Source organism: Pleurodeles waltl, chromosome 9, assembly GCF_031143425.1.
Source record: "Pleurodeles waltl isolate 20211129_DDA chromosome 9, aPleWal1.hap1.20221129, whole genome shotgun sequence".
Classification (NCBI taxonomy): Eukaryota; Metazoa; Chordata; class Amphibia; order Caudata; family Salamandridae; genus Pleurodeles; species Pleurodeles waltl.
Genome location: NC_090448.1, coordinates 525863485 through 525877669, shown reverse-complemented (window position 1 = coordinate 525877669; position 14185 = coordinate 525863485). Strand labels below are relative to the sequence as shown.

The window sequence follows — 14185 nt, the reverse complement described above, 5'->3', positions numbered from 1 at the left end:
GGAAATTATACACTCAGATTGAGGCCAATGTACATTTTGAAGACAAGGTGATATAGCTCTTGTGAAGTCTTGTGAACATGGTGGGCTGATGTCCTTTCATTTGGCATCTCCTATAAATCATTTCAGTGGATGGCGGTGCCCTTAAATAGATTCTGAATTTCGGGATGCTGCACCCTCAAAAAGAGTATTGAGCTGTCATGCTGGTAGGATGTTTTGGTCATCTCAAGCACACTGTGAGAGGAACATCCCTTCCCTTGCCTAATGCCTTTTTGGTCTGTTTGTTTTTGACATGGCATCTTTCCTATCCTCGTCCCCCAAGCTCTTGGTTTCCACTGTACCTCTGCAGCATTCTTTCCAAGAGTGGTCTGACAGGAGAAAGTCTATTTTGCATTGCATCATCAAATCATATTTATCTACCTCTTTTTCACTTGACCAAATACATTAATGGATGTCTCCAGTTTTGATCTTCTTTATGTTTTTTCCCCACTACAGTCCTCTGAATTAGGGTGTCTTGGGTTGATCTAGAAAATTGTGTCTCTGAAAGCCTGTTTGAAGAGGTAACTTTGAACAGGGGTTCAGTGGCTGGAAAGAATGTTGGGAGTGAGTTCCATGTGAGGATCAGAGCCATTATGCCAGTGAGTATAACCGAGACCCATTACTGTATATTTGTGACTCTTCCAGGAAGTGAGCTTCTGCTGGAACCGGTATGCAGACGGGAAGTTCCGGTTTCATGACCAGACACTGGTAGACATGGCCTGCGATAACAAGGAGCAGGAAGTGGTAAAGTTTTTCAGGCTGCTGGCTCTCTGCCACACAGTGATGGTGGATGGAAAAGAAGGTGCGTGGCTCTGGCAGTAATATATAATAATGACTGCTATACTTCATATAGTTATGTGGAAAAAGCCTTCATAATTATGTAAAAACACTTGCCCTATTCTGACACCAAGGTGAAAGCACTTATTAACAAAATGTTACACCACCCAGCCCTTTCTTGTAACCTTAGGAGTCAGATAATTAAACCTTTGATATTTTTAATTTTCTTCTGTCATGTCTGTTGCCTTTCTGACAGCAAAACCTGTGGATATTTTCTTCCTGACATCTATATTTACCAGTCCATTAATACCTACTGATGAATTTTAGTTTTAGAGTAAAATGCCCACTTCACAGTCACCTGCTTCACTGGACCCCTGCCTGATGCATGATTCTGTCACCTGCCTATGTTAGCAGTGGTGGCTACTGTGAAGGAAAATTTTGGGGCAGTGCAGGGGCAGTGCTGGGGACGATGCGAGAGGGGGTAAGAAAAAAATAGTACTTAACTGCCAGCCACCGCCTCCATGCTCTTCTGCTCCTGTCAACTCCCAGCAGTCAATGCACCAATTCACCAGCTCCCAGACTCCCCATGGCTAATCCAGATACTGTTCTCATGCTGGTAATACTATTACCCAGCATGACAGCAGCGCCAAGATTGGTGTGAGTGGCCTCGTTTGGCACTTACTAAGGGACTGGGAGCCTGTGCTTGATCTCCACCCGGCAGTGCAAAACAGCTCGGGTTGGAGAGATGCAAGTGCGCATGTCCATTTGCCCATCTTAAGAAAGGCAACCAAATCCACATGTGCATTTATAGTGCCCACCACTGCTCCCTGTAGCAGCTGCTGTCCATCAGGATGGCCCTGCCCGCCCCTAGACTTGGCTCAGTTAGGAAAAATAAAATTATAATAACATTGTTTTTATTATAATTTTATTTTTCATTTTTTGCACTGCTGAGAGAACAGTGGGCCGATACTCCTCCACCTTAACAGAGGAGCCGCTGCTGCATGTTAGGCTCTTTAAATCTCCATATCTGGGATGAGCTGTGAGGTGTTTGATACCTTTCCTAGAATATGTACACAATAGGAACAATGGGTAGCCCACATGCTGCATTGAGTGCTAAAATACATGTTTTTTTAGTAGAAGAGTGCATCAGGCATGAAACATAGAGTGAAACATTTAAAGACTTGAAAAAAGCTCTGCTAAATCAAACAAAATCCTTTTATAGGTCTCACCTATGGACAGCTTTAGCTGCCTGCTGCTGAAGCGCTTTCATGAACTATACAATGCATAGAGTGGGCTTTGGGTCAGCCCCTTACTCACAATTATTCCTGGCCCCTTGAGATACCTCCGTAAAAAAAAAAATTGTCCAGAGATATTAATTTTTTATCTGTGTTTTTGTATGTAAGTAATTTAGCTTGGGCAGACATTGCTAATCCCTGCCAATTTTTTTCTGGACGCCATTTTTTAAAATTGCAGATGTGTTGCAGTGATGATGGCATATTTCAGGAACCATGAGACCTATATACTTCATTTTGGTGTCAAAACATAGGTTTTGGGGGTCATGTAGTCTTTTAGAGAAAGAAAATACCTCCTCAGAGCAACCGTTCTGCCATTATCCAAAATGGCTGCTCTATAATGATGTGTTTTAGCAATCATATAGGTGATTTTCTAAATATTGTTTTTGTTTCAGGTCTTCCGTGGATTGAAATGTGTAAACATGAGTAAAGCTGGTGGTAGCAGAGATTCTTTAGCTCCTGACAGAGCTAACTGAGGACACCATCAACAAAGAAAAATGTGTCATATGCCAAACTAATCCGAAAGAAAAGCTATCATCAACTGCGGCTGGACAGATGAGAGTTCAAGATGGTACAAAAATACGGCAAGATGAAGTTCACAAAAGATTGAAACTGATGGGTGAAGAGGATTAAATATTGTACCATTGTAACAACAAGTGCTGCAAGACATATACAATGGAAAAAAGCATGGAAACAAATTGTCCAAAAATAGCAGAAATAGCAGAAACTAGTGATTCACAACAAGAATCAGAGGGCCTCATTATGAGGCAGCCGGTCCTAGGACTGCCAGCCTCATGGTGACGGTTGGACTGCCGCAACTGTGGCAGTTCCACCGCCATATTACAACCCTGGCAGGTGGGCCCACCAGGGCACTGTCATCCCCATCGGGAATATGGGTTCTGACAGGTCGAAGGCAGCTTGAGTTGTAACCAGCCACAGTGGTGCTGAACTGAGTGCCGCCTGGCTGATTATAACCCCCCTTCCACAAGACTTTCCATGGCGGGGACTCCACAATAGAAAGGGTGGTGGAAAGTCAGTGCAGGGGGCCACAGGGGGGACATGCACTGTCAATGCACATGGCCCTGCCCATGCTCATTGCTCTGCCCAGCACTGTTGCAGTGTACATTCAGAGGCTCCTAGAGTGCTACAATATTGGCCTTGGCTCCCTTAAGGGAGCCCAGACTAATATCGTAGCACTGTTCCCATGGTAAGCTCAGAGGGAATGCGTAATACAATGTTCCGCCAGTCAGCCCAGAGGGAACATTGTAATACACTCGGGGGAATCACTGCCATTACATTGGCATGTCCCCTACGGCTTTGGCTAATTTGTAATTAGGCCCGAGTCTTCTGAGAAAGCAACAACAACCAAACCCAATGCCCATCCACGTAGAAGATCGATGGCTACCCCTTGTCCGCCTCCAACAACTGATCAGAAAGCAGAGGATCTTCAAAGTGTTATCTGTGGTTTAGCCAGAACATGTCCAAAGGGTCTGACGAAAGAACAAAGTACAAAGTATATGAATCTCAAATGGCAGACATGTTTTTATCTGCACCTAGTTTTATCCTAGATGAGGTTTTCAGCAAAGTAGCTGATCTAAGCAGCAAGGTGAATGTATTTGCAATGGATTTGCATGCCCACCTGGACGGCACGCATGCATACATTCAAAAATAGGAATGTACAGTGAGTCCCAGCAGCAACATAACTGTCAGCCTTCAGTTAAGTTTGCACTCTTTGAAAAAGCAAATGAAGTTTCAGAGGCACTTGTGAGTGCTGGCTACTGGTTCACACTCAGTGATACCAGAGAGATAATGGTCCACATTGATGAAACTGTATTGATCCATAATAACGAAATTAAGAATTTTCTGGTGAGAATGTATAATGACAGAATTTGTTTTTGTAGACTGACAAAAAGAATGGGCTACTTATGGTGTTCTCAGCTGATTTGACTTCTGAAGTTCTTGCTGCCAAAATAAGAGCACAGGATGCAGTAAAATCAGCAGGAACCATTTTAAGAAATGTCCTGGAAGATTTAGATTTTGGACTTCATGACAATGTTTGTGATGCTGCGCAAATCATGGGAGTCAACAAGAATGCTTGATGCTGTCTTAACATTTTTTTACATCATTGTTTATTATCAGCAAAGCATAACTGTTGGAAACAGAAGTTCTTGAGTTCGGAACAGAAGCTGACAACACTGATGATGGCTTTAAAGATATAAGCGAAGAAGTGGAAGACAACCCCATGAACCGACAGGCTTATGCTCTGCAAATGTACTGTCTTTTCCAAATCATGTTTTAAGAATTACATCAAAGCAAAAAGAAAACCCCGCTACACATGATGACTGCCCACACAATCTAAGACAAGGGCAAAAGTAGAGAGCTAATCACTTCAATAAATAGGATTGGTGTATCAACAAGATAGTACGGAGCAGGAACTTGTTAGCAGCTCCTGCTGTAAAACTTGTGGTTCCAACAGCACACCACTTCCAAGTCACTTTACCAGAAAAGGATTTACCATTGCTGTTCTTGATGATTTTGATTTTGAAGACAGCTCTTCTTCGTCTGGAACATCCAGCACACATGATACTGGCAAGGTGCTTTTTCAAGACTGTACCAATGAAGTAGCTGCTGGAAAACAAGCTGAGTCAGCTGTGGGCATAAACAATTAAAGCTGCAAACATGTAAGCCATCTGTCTTGCCAGCATGCACAAAACCACTACACACCATCAACATGCCCCGGTCTACCAGAAAGTTTAAAAGTGGCTGAGGACATGGATCTTCTTCTACCTGATGCTGCAGTCTGTAAAGCTGATTTAACTGAATTTATCACATCTCTTATTTGGTGCAGATTGAAGAATGAAGAAAAGCCAGTTCCTCCATGGGCTGGAATTCATGCTCTGATCTCCCAGAATACCATCCCACTGAAGAAGGTTGGGACTTTACCAGTCAAACCATCTTCAGTCACAAATTACGACACAGTATGCACAGGTCTAAAAAAAAATCCAAAATGTGTGTCCTCAGCTTAAAGACCAGGTATCCTGCCAATTGTCTGATGAAGGTGTTTCCATATTGTAGCTGACATTTTTATGAGTAACCAGTATAATGTGATAATCTTTATTAAATGATGGGTGTTTTCCACATGACAAAAGTTGTGTTGCGGTGTGCAGGACGTTATCTCAAAGGATGTGGCATAGAGAATGCACCTATTGAGCCTGAAATCTTTGGAAGCAAAACTGTCCAGTCAGTATTGTGCAGAACTGATTATGTTTGTTTTTTACAAGGTATGCTCATCATATCTGTGGCTATAGAATCATTATGTTGGAATGCTTTCTGGAATAAGAATGGCCAATTAAGTTTTGCATATCTTATCTTAGAAGTGAACAAGGCACAGGGCGCACTTCATTCAAAAGAGATGATGCAAAGCCAGGCAATGTTCAATACACTCTGTTCAAAACCAAGTTTGTAGAGATTGTCAAAGAATGTGAAGAAGAATCAGAACTTCGCAAGTACTGCAGAAATGTTTTACACATGATAGCTTTTAGTGAAAAACTTAATACATGCTGATCCGAAAGGTGATTGGGAGCTGCACGTGAAGACTATGGAGTCACTGATTGCTGTGTTTCACAAATTTGATTGCATAAACTACCTGAGATATGGGTCCTGGTATTTAGAAAGTGTGAAGAAGCTAAAGGTGTAAAAACCACACCTCTACAGAAAATTCATCCAAAGACATTTTGTGGTGAAAGACAGAGAGGGAATGCCGTGGCTCCGGATATGAAACTGGAACAGACAATCCAGAGATCACAGAAAAGCTCGAAGGCAATTTTTGGTCAGACATGTAAAAGTGAATATGTTGATCAATGGCACCTAGTTTTCTATGAAGTCCTTTCTGTCTGCATTGGTTTCAGAGAGATGACAAATTGAAAATGAATGGACCACTGGGAAATTGTTCCTCACTACAAACTTGTGGTAGAGAGTGGGGAATGTTTTAATAAACATGTTGACAGCCTTTGTCATTTCATGCAGCAATAGGGAAACCCTTTTGAAATGACAGCCTGTGCGACTACACAAATTGGTGACCAAACAATATGTGGATAACAATATAAAGACACGTCTACTAGATTACTAGATGTCTTGGATCATGGATCAAAACTATACGCAGAAATGAAGCAGGAGAGATTTGTATTGAAAGAGATTCACTAAAGCTAAACTTCCACTCTTTAATTGCCATAGTAAGAGTTTCATCCAACCAGCCACTACAAAACATTTAACAAAAAAGGGGTGGACTAATCAAGGACATTTTGTCACATGATCTTCTTCCAACAAACGCATTATTTGATGGAGATGCTGCAACCAAACCAGTGTAGTACAAACTCATACAAGAGCTCAAATAAATCTTCCACCTGAAGAATTTCAATTCGAAAAGGTGTCCTCATTGAAAACTGCTCATATTGTAGATTTCATCCATGCAAAAATTCAGAGAGGTCGTTCAGACTGTTCTACAGATATCAAAGTCAGTGTGCACCTTACAAGAACTGCACATTGTATTTGACACTTATCTTGAACTATCTGTCAGAAAATGTGAGAGAATCAGATGAATGTCTACAAATGAAACAACTGACCTTGCCTGCATCAAAAATTTGGCACCCATACCTGTGCAACTTGAGGAATTCTAGTCATCAACATCGAACAAGATTACCTTGAAGATGTTAACTCGCCAAAAATTGCTGATGTTTCAGTGAACACTGAATTTCCAATTATTGCAAGCGGAATGATTGTCAATGTGGAGTTGGTGCCTGCAGAGATATATTCAAAAGGTATGGGCCATATTGTTCAAGTACTTAACAGCAAATTGGAGGAAACCGACATTCGTGTTGTGCCACATGTTGTGTAGGCTGTTCGAAATGGTTCCAGTCAAGTCATTGTACTGTCAAATGACACAGATACTTTTATTATGCTACTTAGATTTGTTGCAATGTTCATAGGTCAAGGATTGTCAGAGTTATGGATACGTTATGGAACAGGTGAGAAAAAACACTATGGGCCTCATTATGATTCTGGCCGTCAACATACCGCCTGACTCATTGTGGCAGCCGTGACCGCTGCCAGTCCGACTGCCAAATTAAGAGTTTGGCAAGCGGACCGCCAAATGACCGCAGTCTCGGCCAGGAACAATGCTTCCCGGTGGACTGATGGAAGTGCAGGTTGGATCAGCCAAGGCGGCGTTAAACTCAGCGCTGCCCTGCTGATTACAACCTGGTTCTATGCCAGCCTTTTCATGGCCGTGGATAACAAGTGCAGAGGGCCACAGGGGGGCCCTGCACTTCCCCATCCCCATGACATGGGCAGTGCAGGGGTCCCCCTGCCCAGCACCCTCAAAATATGCACTGTCTGCTCTGCAGACAGTGCACATTGCAAGGGTGCCGGTGTCCCCTGCGGGCGGCAGAAATTGCCGCCGACTCAATTATGAGCCAGCGACAGTGCTGCTGCCACATTCCTGCTGGGCTAATGGAAAGGTTTCCCCTCCGCCAGCCAAGTGAAAAAGCCGTAATGGGGCTGGCGGGAAGGTCGCCAGTAAGGTGGCAACCTCCCATGGGAAGTTCGGTGGATGGGTCTTCCCGTCCGCCAAACTCGTAATCGGCCCCTTGATTCCACTTCATATTCTGCACAATAAACGTGATCTTATCAAGGCACTTATTCTTAGGGGTGATAACACTATGAGCAAAATTGGAACAAAGCTTGGAGCTTTTACTGCTGAACCTGTGAAGTTTCGAAAAGGATTTGTGGAGACAGAAGAAGAATGTGACTTTAAAGATGTAGAAAATACCTTGTATATGTGTGGAAAACGCGTTCTGGCTGTCATACATTTGACGATCTTCAGCACATCGAGTTCAAGAGATCAGTCCCGCTAAGTGACCTTCCACCGATGTCATATTCTATGTGTGGCACATTAAAAGAGAGTTCTTCTTGATCAGATGATGAGTTAATGTTTTGGATCATGCATATGTAGAGAAAGATCCGTGTGAATTTGGTTGGGAAGATATTGATGGGGTGCTAAAACCTAAAACATTTCGAAAGCATCTACCCAAAATGAAGTATATAGGTATCATGGTTCCCGAAATATTACATCATCACTGCAACACAGCCATCATTTACAAAAATGTTGTTCAGACAAAATTGGCTCAGATCAGCAATGTCTACCCAAGCTAAATTACTTCTCTAATGATCCAAAAACACAAATCAGAAATGAAAATCTCTGGCCAACAATTTTTTTACAGAGGAATATCAGGGGCCGGGATTAGATTGGATGACTTTCTCACCTATCTCACTTCATTGCTCCTGAGTCGATTGCTTTTCTCCTTATTCACTTTTTTCCCACACATGAGCAGTTCAATCTTACTGTGTTTTGTTTCGGTGGCCTGTATCCTTAAACTGCTAACGTCCCCTCTCTTCCTCCTCGTTCCCCTCGTTCTTTAAAACAACACCCTACAACTCCAGTGCCTTTTTACTCCTCAGCTAAGGATATGCTGTGAGAACCGTCTGCCTCTGTAACAGCAGGCACCATATTAAAATGGTGTTTCAGCTCCTTCAAGATGACCATATGTATGTGCACATGCAGATGCATTTTCTGTGAACATGTTTGAATACATTTCCAAAAGCCTTAAAATCAGTTCAATGATGGTTGACAGGTGTGAGCATCTGCCACAGCCATTCTTGAACAGTCTTTCTTAAAGTAAGAAAATTCCTTCAAATAAGGTCATTGCAGATGCATGCGTATCTGCAGTGACTGTGTAAGCAAATAAACAAGCATTGGCAAAACCAGTGTGGTTCACAGACAGGACCTATTGGGTTTCCAATGCTTACTCTTCTCTGCGAGCTTGTTATTCATCCTTTTTATTTGAATGTTTTCACTGCAGTGGTGAAACCTCTAAAGGTACAATTCTGCCGAGGTACTGTTAGGTTTTCCATGCCACTCTTGCAAATGTTCACTTTCACAGCTCAATTTGTTGGACATGACATTTGATCCTCTTCAGGACTACCTCCTGTAACGTTTCAAAATACACTATTCCCAGTAAACTTGTGTAACTCCACTTATTCCTCTTCAAGTGGTTAGCATCAATTTGGAGTAATAATTTCATTTTTTTAATCAACTTCTAGTCTCAATGAAGAAGTAATGCTGAATTTATTGCTAAATGCCAGTGCTTCTAAAGCTTGTAATTCCAGCTTCGAATTTTATTTTGGAAAACTAAATTCTTTCGTGAGAATTTTTAGAATAATCATTGAATACATGATGTCATTTTAGTGAATTCTGTTGTTTATTATTGTGATTAACCAGTGTTTTAAAATGTCTACGTTTGTATACCAAATACAACGTAAAAAAAACTAATTAAATACATTTGTGAATTTAAAAATATAAAAAGTGGGCAAAAAAGCCTGAAAGAAGTACATCCCAAAACCTAGATTTTGTGGAAGAATCTTTTTGCAAAATAGTTTGTGGTGGAAATTATAATTTGGCCACTTAATTATTATTACTGAGTAAAACAAGAAGAACACTACCAGTGAGAGTCCCAGATAGACCACTTGGAACTAAAAGTGTCTTGGAAGTGGATGTGGCTAGCCTACACTGCCAGACAAACTGGCTTCTGTTCTGGGCTTAAATACTTAAATGTAAATTTGAATTCACAGCTCAGTGTATGTTTGGAATGGTTATCTCCAAAATGATTTGTAACAAAGAAAAAGCAACAACATTCCACCAGGCACCAGAACAGTAGAAGTCTCATTTTATTGCCAGACGAAATCTTGTCTAATCAATACCATTTTTTATTATCAACAATTTAATGAATTCTGGATTGACATTTTTATATATTGGTTTAATGTAAATTGGTCTTATGTATTGTATTGCTATTTGATTTTATGGTTGGTTATTTTCATACCGAATAACGTTTTTTTTTTTTATTATCAACAACAAATTAAGTTTGATTAATTTGGCATTTAAAGTTGGCTAATACCAGAAACTATTACAGCGACTGATAATTATTTAAAGTTTCTGTTTTAAATTATAATGTTTGTCGTTCCATTATTTATATTGTTGAAGCCTTAAACAGGTACCTTAAAACATGTTTGTAAGTAGGAATATGCTACAGGGCCAAGACACCTGTGCTGGGCAGGTGTGTTTCGAATAGCTTTTTGGACTGGAACCACCTCGGTAGCATACTTACTACGTGAAACTAACTGCAAACTAAAGCTCATTGAATTGCAATATTTGCTGTCAGTTATGCAAAATATGATGGATTTTCAGACATTTATTCTAGTCACTGAAACCTCCTTTTCCAGGTGACCTTGTTTACCAAGCGGCCTCTCCAGACGAAGAAGCCCTGGTCACTGCAGCTAGGAATTTCGGCTACGTCTTCGTTGCCCGCACACAGGATACTATCACGGTCAACGAGCTTGGGGTAGAAAGAACCTACAATGTGCTGGCTCTGATGGATTTTAACAGTGTCCGCAAGAGAATGTCTGTTCTAGGTGAGCTGAAATGTCTGGAACAGAGAAGGGGCAAGGATAATTTGAGGTATTCTGTATGGAAAGTGATTGTCTAACACTTTACAGTTGTGCAGTGATGGTGCTAATTATTTTTGAGAGGTGGGAGTCACTTTTACTCTTCAATATCTCATGTTCCAAAGCTTGTTGTTATAAATATATTATTTAGTTAAGATAAACACTTATGCCAACTGAAGTAACGTATTAAGATTTGCACCAACCCTTGCAATTACCCAGGAAAGAGATTTGCTACATACGGCGCACTGAATATATGCCCTCAATTCAACCGAACTGAAAGAAAAAAAAACTATGGGATGTCCCACTTTATATAGTCGCTAATTGTTTTCCTTAAACACATCTATCTACCAGAGATAATGCAAATTACACTCTCACTTCTCTGTTTTTCAGGAGAGACTATTTTGAATATAGTCTGAGTAGGGCACACTGGATTAGAAGATTGGCTACCCAAGTAGGGGAACTTAAGTTGGGGGCACACAGGACTTGTGGGGTAACTGCACAGCTAGTGCACTACTGCTACTATACAGTAGGTGCACCAATACAGAGGCAGCTTGCGCAGGTCAGGTTGCGTGATCTAGAAGCACGGTGGTCCCTGTGAAATGTATTTCTCTGGATACTTCTGACTTCGTACCACAGACTCATCACCTTGTGAATATCCCTTTGCAGCATACTGAATCCTGAAAATTCAGAGCAGTGCTGCGCTCTGGCAGGTGGTGCTGTTTGACTCTGCATCAATGACATTCCCCTCTGGAAGTGACGAATGGAGCCACTTATAAGTGCTCCCATGCACTCTGACATCAGTCCCTTTCTTTCCACCCGTTCAGACATGGATCAGAACCTTGGCTACTTTTTATTCTTCAATTTTGAACAGAATGTTTCTCTCCAAAAAATGTTTCCAGTGTGCAAGGGATTAGATTCCCTAAGACTACATGGTATAAGCCTTGTATGGACTTTTGCAAACAGATGTCTGTGACAGATCACCTTGATGTGTGCTTTGGTGCTTGGGTTTGTTGCATTATTCTACGGCCTGCACCGACTATGCCCAAATGAACCCGAGAGCCACCCGAGATCACAAGGTGAAGCTCTAAGTGAAAAAGCACCAGAGACTCAATATAGGACCCACTCTAATTCAAAGATGAGAATGTGTCCCCATTCTCATTCTCTTTCTCCCTTCCGGTCATTCCTGAGGATGATCTTCCTAGCAGTTGAAGTTTTTAGGTAAAGGAAAGACAAAACACAAGGAGTCAAAGCAGACTTGAACACTTGCTGCCAATCTTTAGACAAGCCTTAAGAGTATCACCTCGCCTCTTGATTTTGCTCCCAATCCAACAAGATAAAGATTCCATCTCTGGCCTGATTCACCCCAATTTGGGGCTCTTGGTGACGTCACAGCAATTTGAAATCTACTGAGACTATGCTGCATATCTTTGGCATGCTTCTGGTTGCCTCTGGTGCACCTATGAGCCCCAACAATCTACAAGGCTCTCCATTTGGGTTACCGCTTATATATTCTGTCTTGGCTCCATAAACCAGCACCAGCCCCTTGTCCTTATACACCAGCACCAAAGCCACTGGTGCAGAAGCCCCCTCTACCTGTGCAATGGACTTAACAGCCCTTCCAAGGTCGGGGCTCTGGCAGACAGCAGCCCGGCCATCAGGACAGCACTCCTCCCAATCTCCTGTTCCTCCTGCAACAATCACAAAATGTATTTGGTGTGCCATTAGCAACACACAGCCATCCGATGGGGGACAGGACCCACCACTTCCTGCAGGGGTGCCAAAACATTGCTTTCGACTAATGGGTCCTGCAGATTGTCCAAAGGGGCTACACCCTGCCTCTCCTTTTCAACCTACCATACCAGCTACCTACAGCAGAACGACTGTCAGATGATTCCCTGATTGTCTTATTGCAGAAAGTGCAGGCTCTCTAGGCAGAGAGTTCTAGGATCGGAAGTAGAGGCTGGCTGCTATTCCTTTTACTTCTGTGTGCCGATGAACGGTTGAGACCTCTGCTCTAGAACTTCAACCTCTCAATGCCTTCCTATGCAAAGACACTTTCAAGATACTCACTTTTGCTCTGGTACTTTGTGCTCTGAATCCAAGGCTTTGGATGGAGGCACTGGACATGCAGGATGTCTAATTCCTTCTGGCAAACAAGCGCTACCCGTATTTCACGGTGGGTCACAAGCACTTTCATTGTGCCATGCTCCCTGTGCATCCCCCCGCCCACCTCAGGTGTTCCCAAAGGTGATGCTAGTGGTCGCTGCCAATTTGAGAAGGTCAGGGTTACCAGTTTTCTGCTGCCCATTTGAGAGTATCAAGGATACCAGTTTTCCCCTACCTTGATGACTGCCTGTTGAAGGTGGGCTCACAGCAGTCGGTCATGGGCCACCTCCAGATGGCAGCAGACTTCTTAACATCTTTCCGATCAACCTGCCGAAGTCGCACCTGACTCCTTTGTAGAAGTTTTGGAGCCACCCATGATACAGTGCGCTTTTGAGATATTCCTCCAGACGATCAAATTCAGGACATTCAGGCTATGATCTCTCTGTCCTGGTTCTCAATGAGGATTGCTTTGAGGGTTCTGGGCTTACAAGCATCCTGTATCCTTCTCACAGTTTATGCCGGATGGCACATGCTAGTGTTGGAGTAGGACCTGAAGTCTCAGTAAGTGGATTCCATCCGGGTGTCAGAGGAAAATATCTGCAGTGGTGGCTGCTTGGATGCAATTGGACAAACTGCAGCCCCTTCTCTATACCGCACCCAGAAAAAACGATGATGATGGACACTTGGAATTAGGGAGGCCATCTTGGAGAGGTGGAGATCAGAGGATTCTGGTCTCTGGCAGCAACCTGCCTCCCTATCAACTTGTTAGAGTTGTGGACAATTAACTTGGTGTTGAAGGCCTATTGCAGCACGCAGGGCACAATGGGGTCCAGAGTTCTGTGCCAGGAGGCTCTGCACCTACGGAACTGGCTGGATCATCAGGGAATGTTTCTGGTGGTACACCGGCTGGCGGAATCTTTAAACACTAAGATGGACTAACTCAGTTGGTGACACCAAGTGGATCACAAATGCGAATTGCATCTATGGGTTGCACAGGGAATCATTCAACAGATGGGGAGAACCCTGGATAGATCTCCTCCCCACTGCTGACAACAACCAATGTTAATGCGTTTTCACACTTGTGTTATCCAGAAAGCTCTCTCATCGAGATGCATTTGCATAGGGTGGAGCACAGGGCTCTCTACACCTTCCCTCCTCTAGCTCCCCAGCCCTGAGTTCTGAAGAAGATCAGAAATTATAGGGTCCAAGTCATGCTAGTGCAAGTGATTCATACAGGTGACTCTGGTGCCCAAACCTTCCATGCCTGATCATCTGTCCTCTGGTCAGGCTTCCACTGTGGTAGAAACTCCTGTCCCAGCAGCAGGGTATGGTCTTGCTCCTGAGTCAGCCCACTCTGCACCTCCTTGCATATAGAGTGAGGGGCAGCAGTTGAGTTTTTTCGGTTTCCTTCCCAAGGT

General features: G+C 42.8%; 1 protein-coding gene across 1 annotated transcript in view; it reads left to right on the top strand.

Annotated features, from left to right (window-relative positions):
- LOC138259698 (phospholipid-transporting ATPase IK-like) overlaps positions 1 to 14185 on the top strand; it is a 592788-nt gene that overhangs the window by 464502 nt on the left and 114101 nt on the right. The window contains 2 exon segments of the mRNA XM_069207591.1: positions 682 to 838; positions 10440 to 10628. Coding sequence (XP_069063692.1) covers positions 682 to 838; positions 10440 to 10628 — 346 coding nt within the window.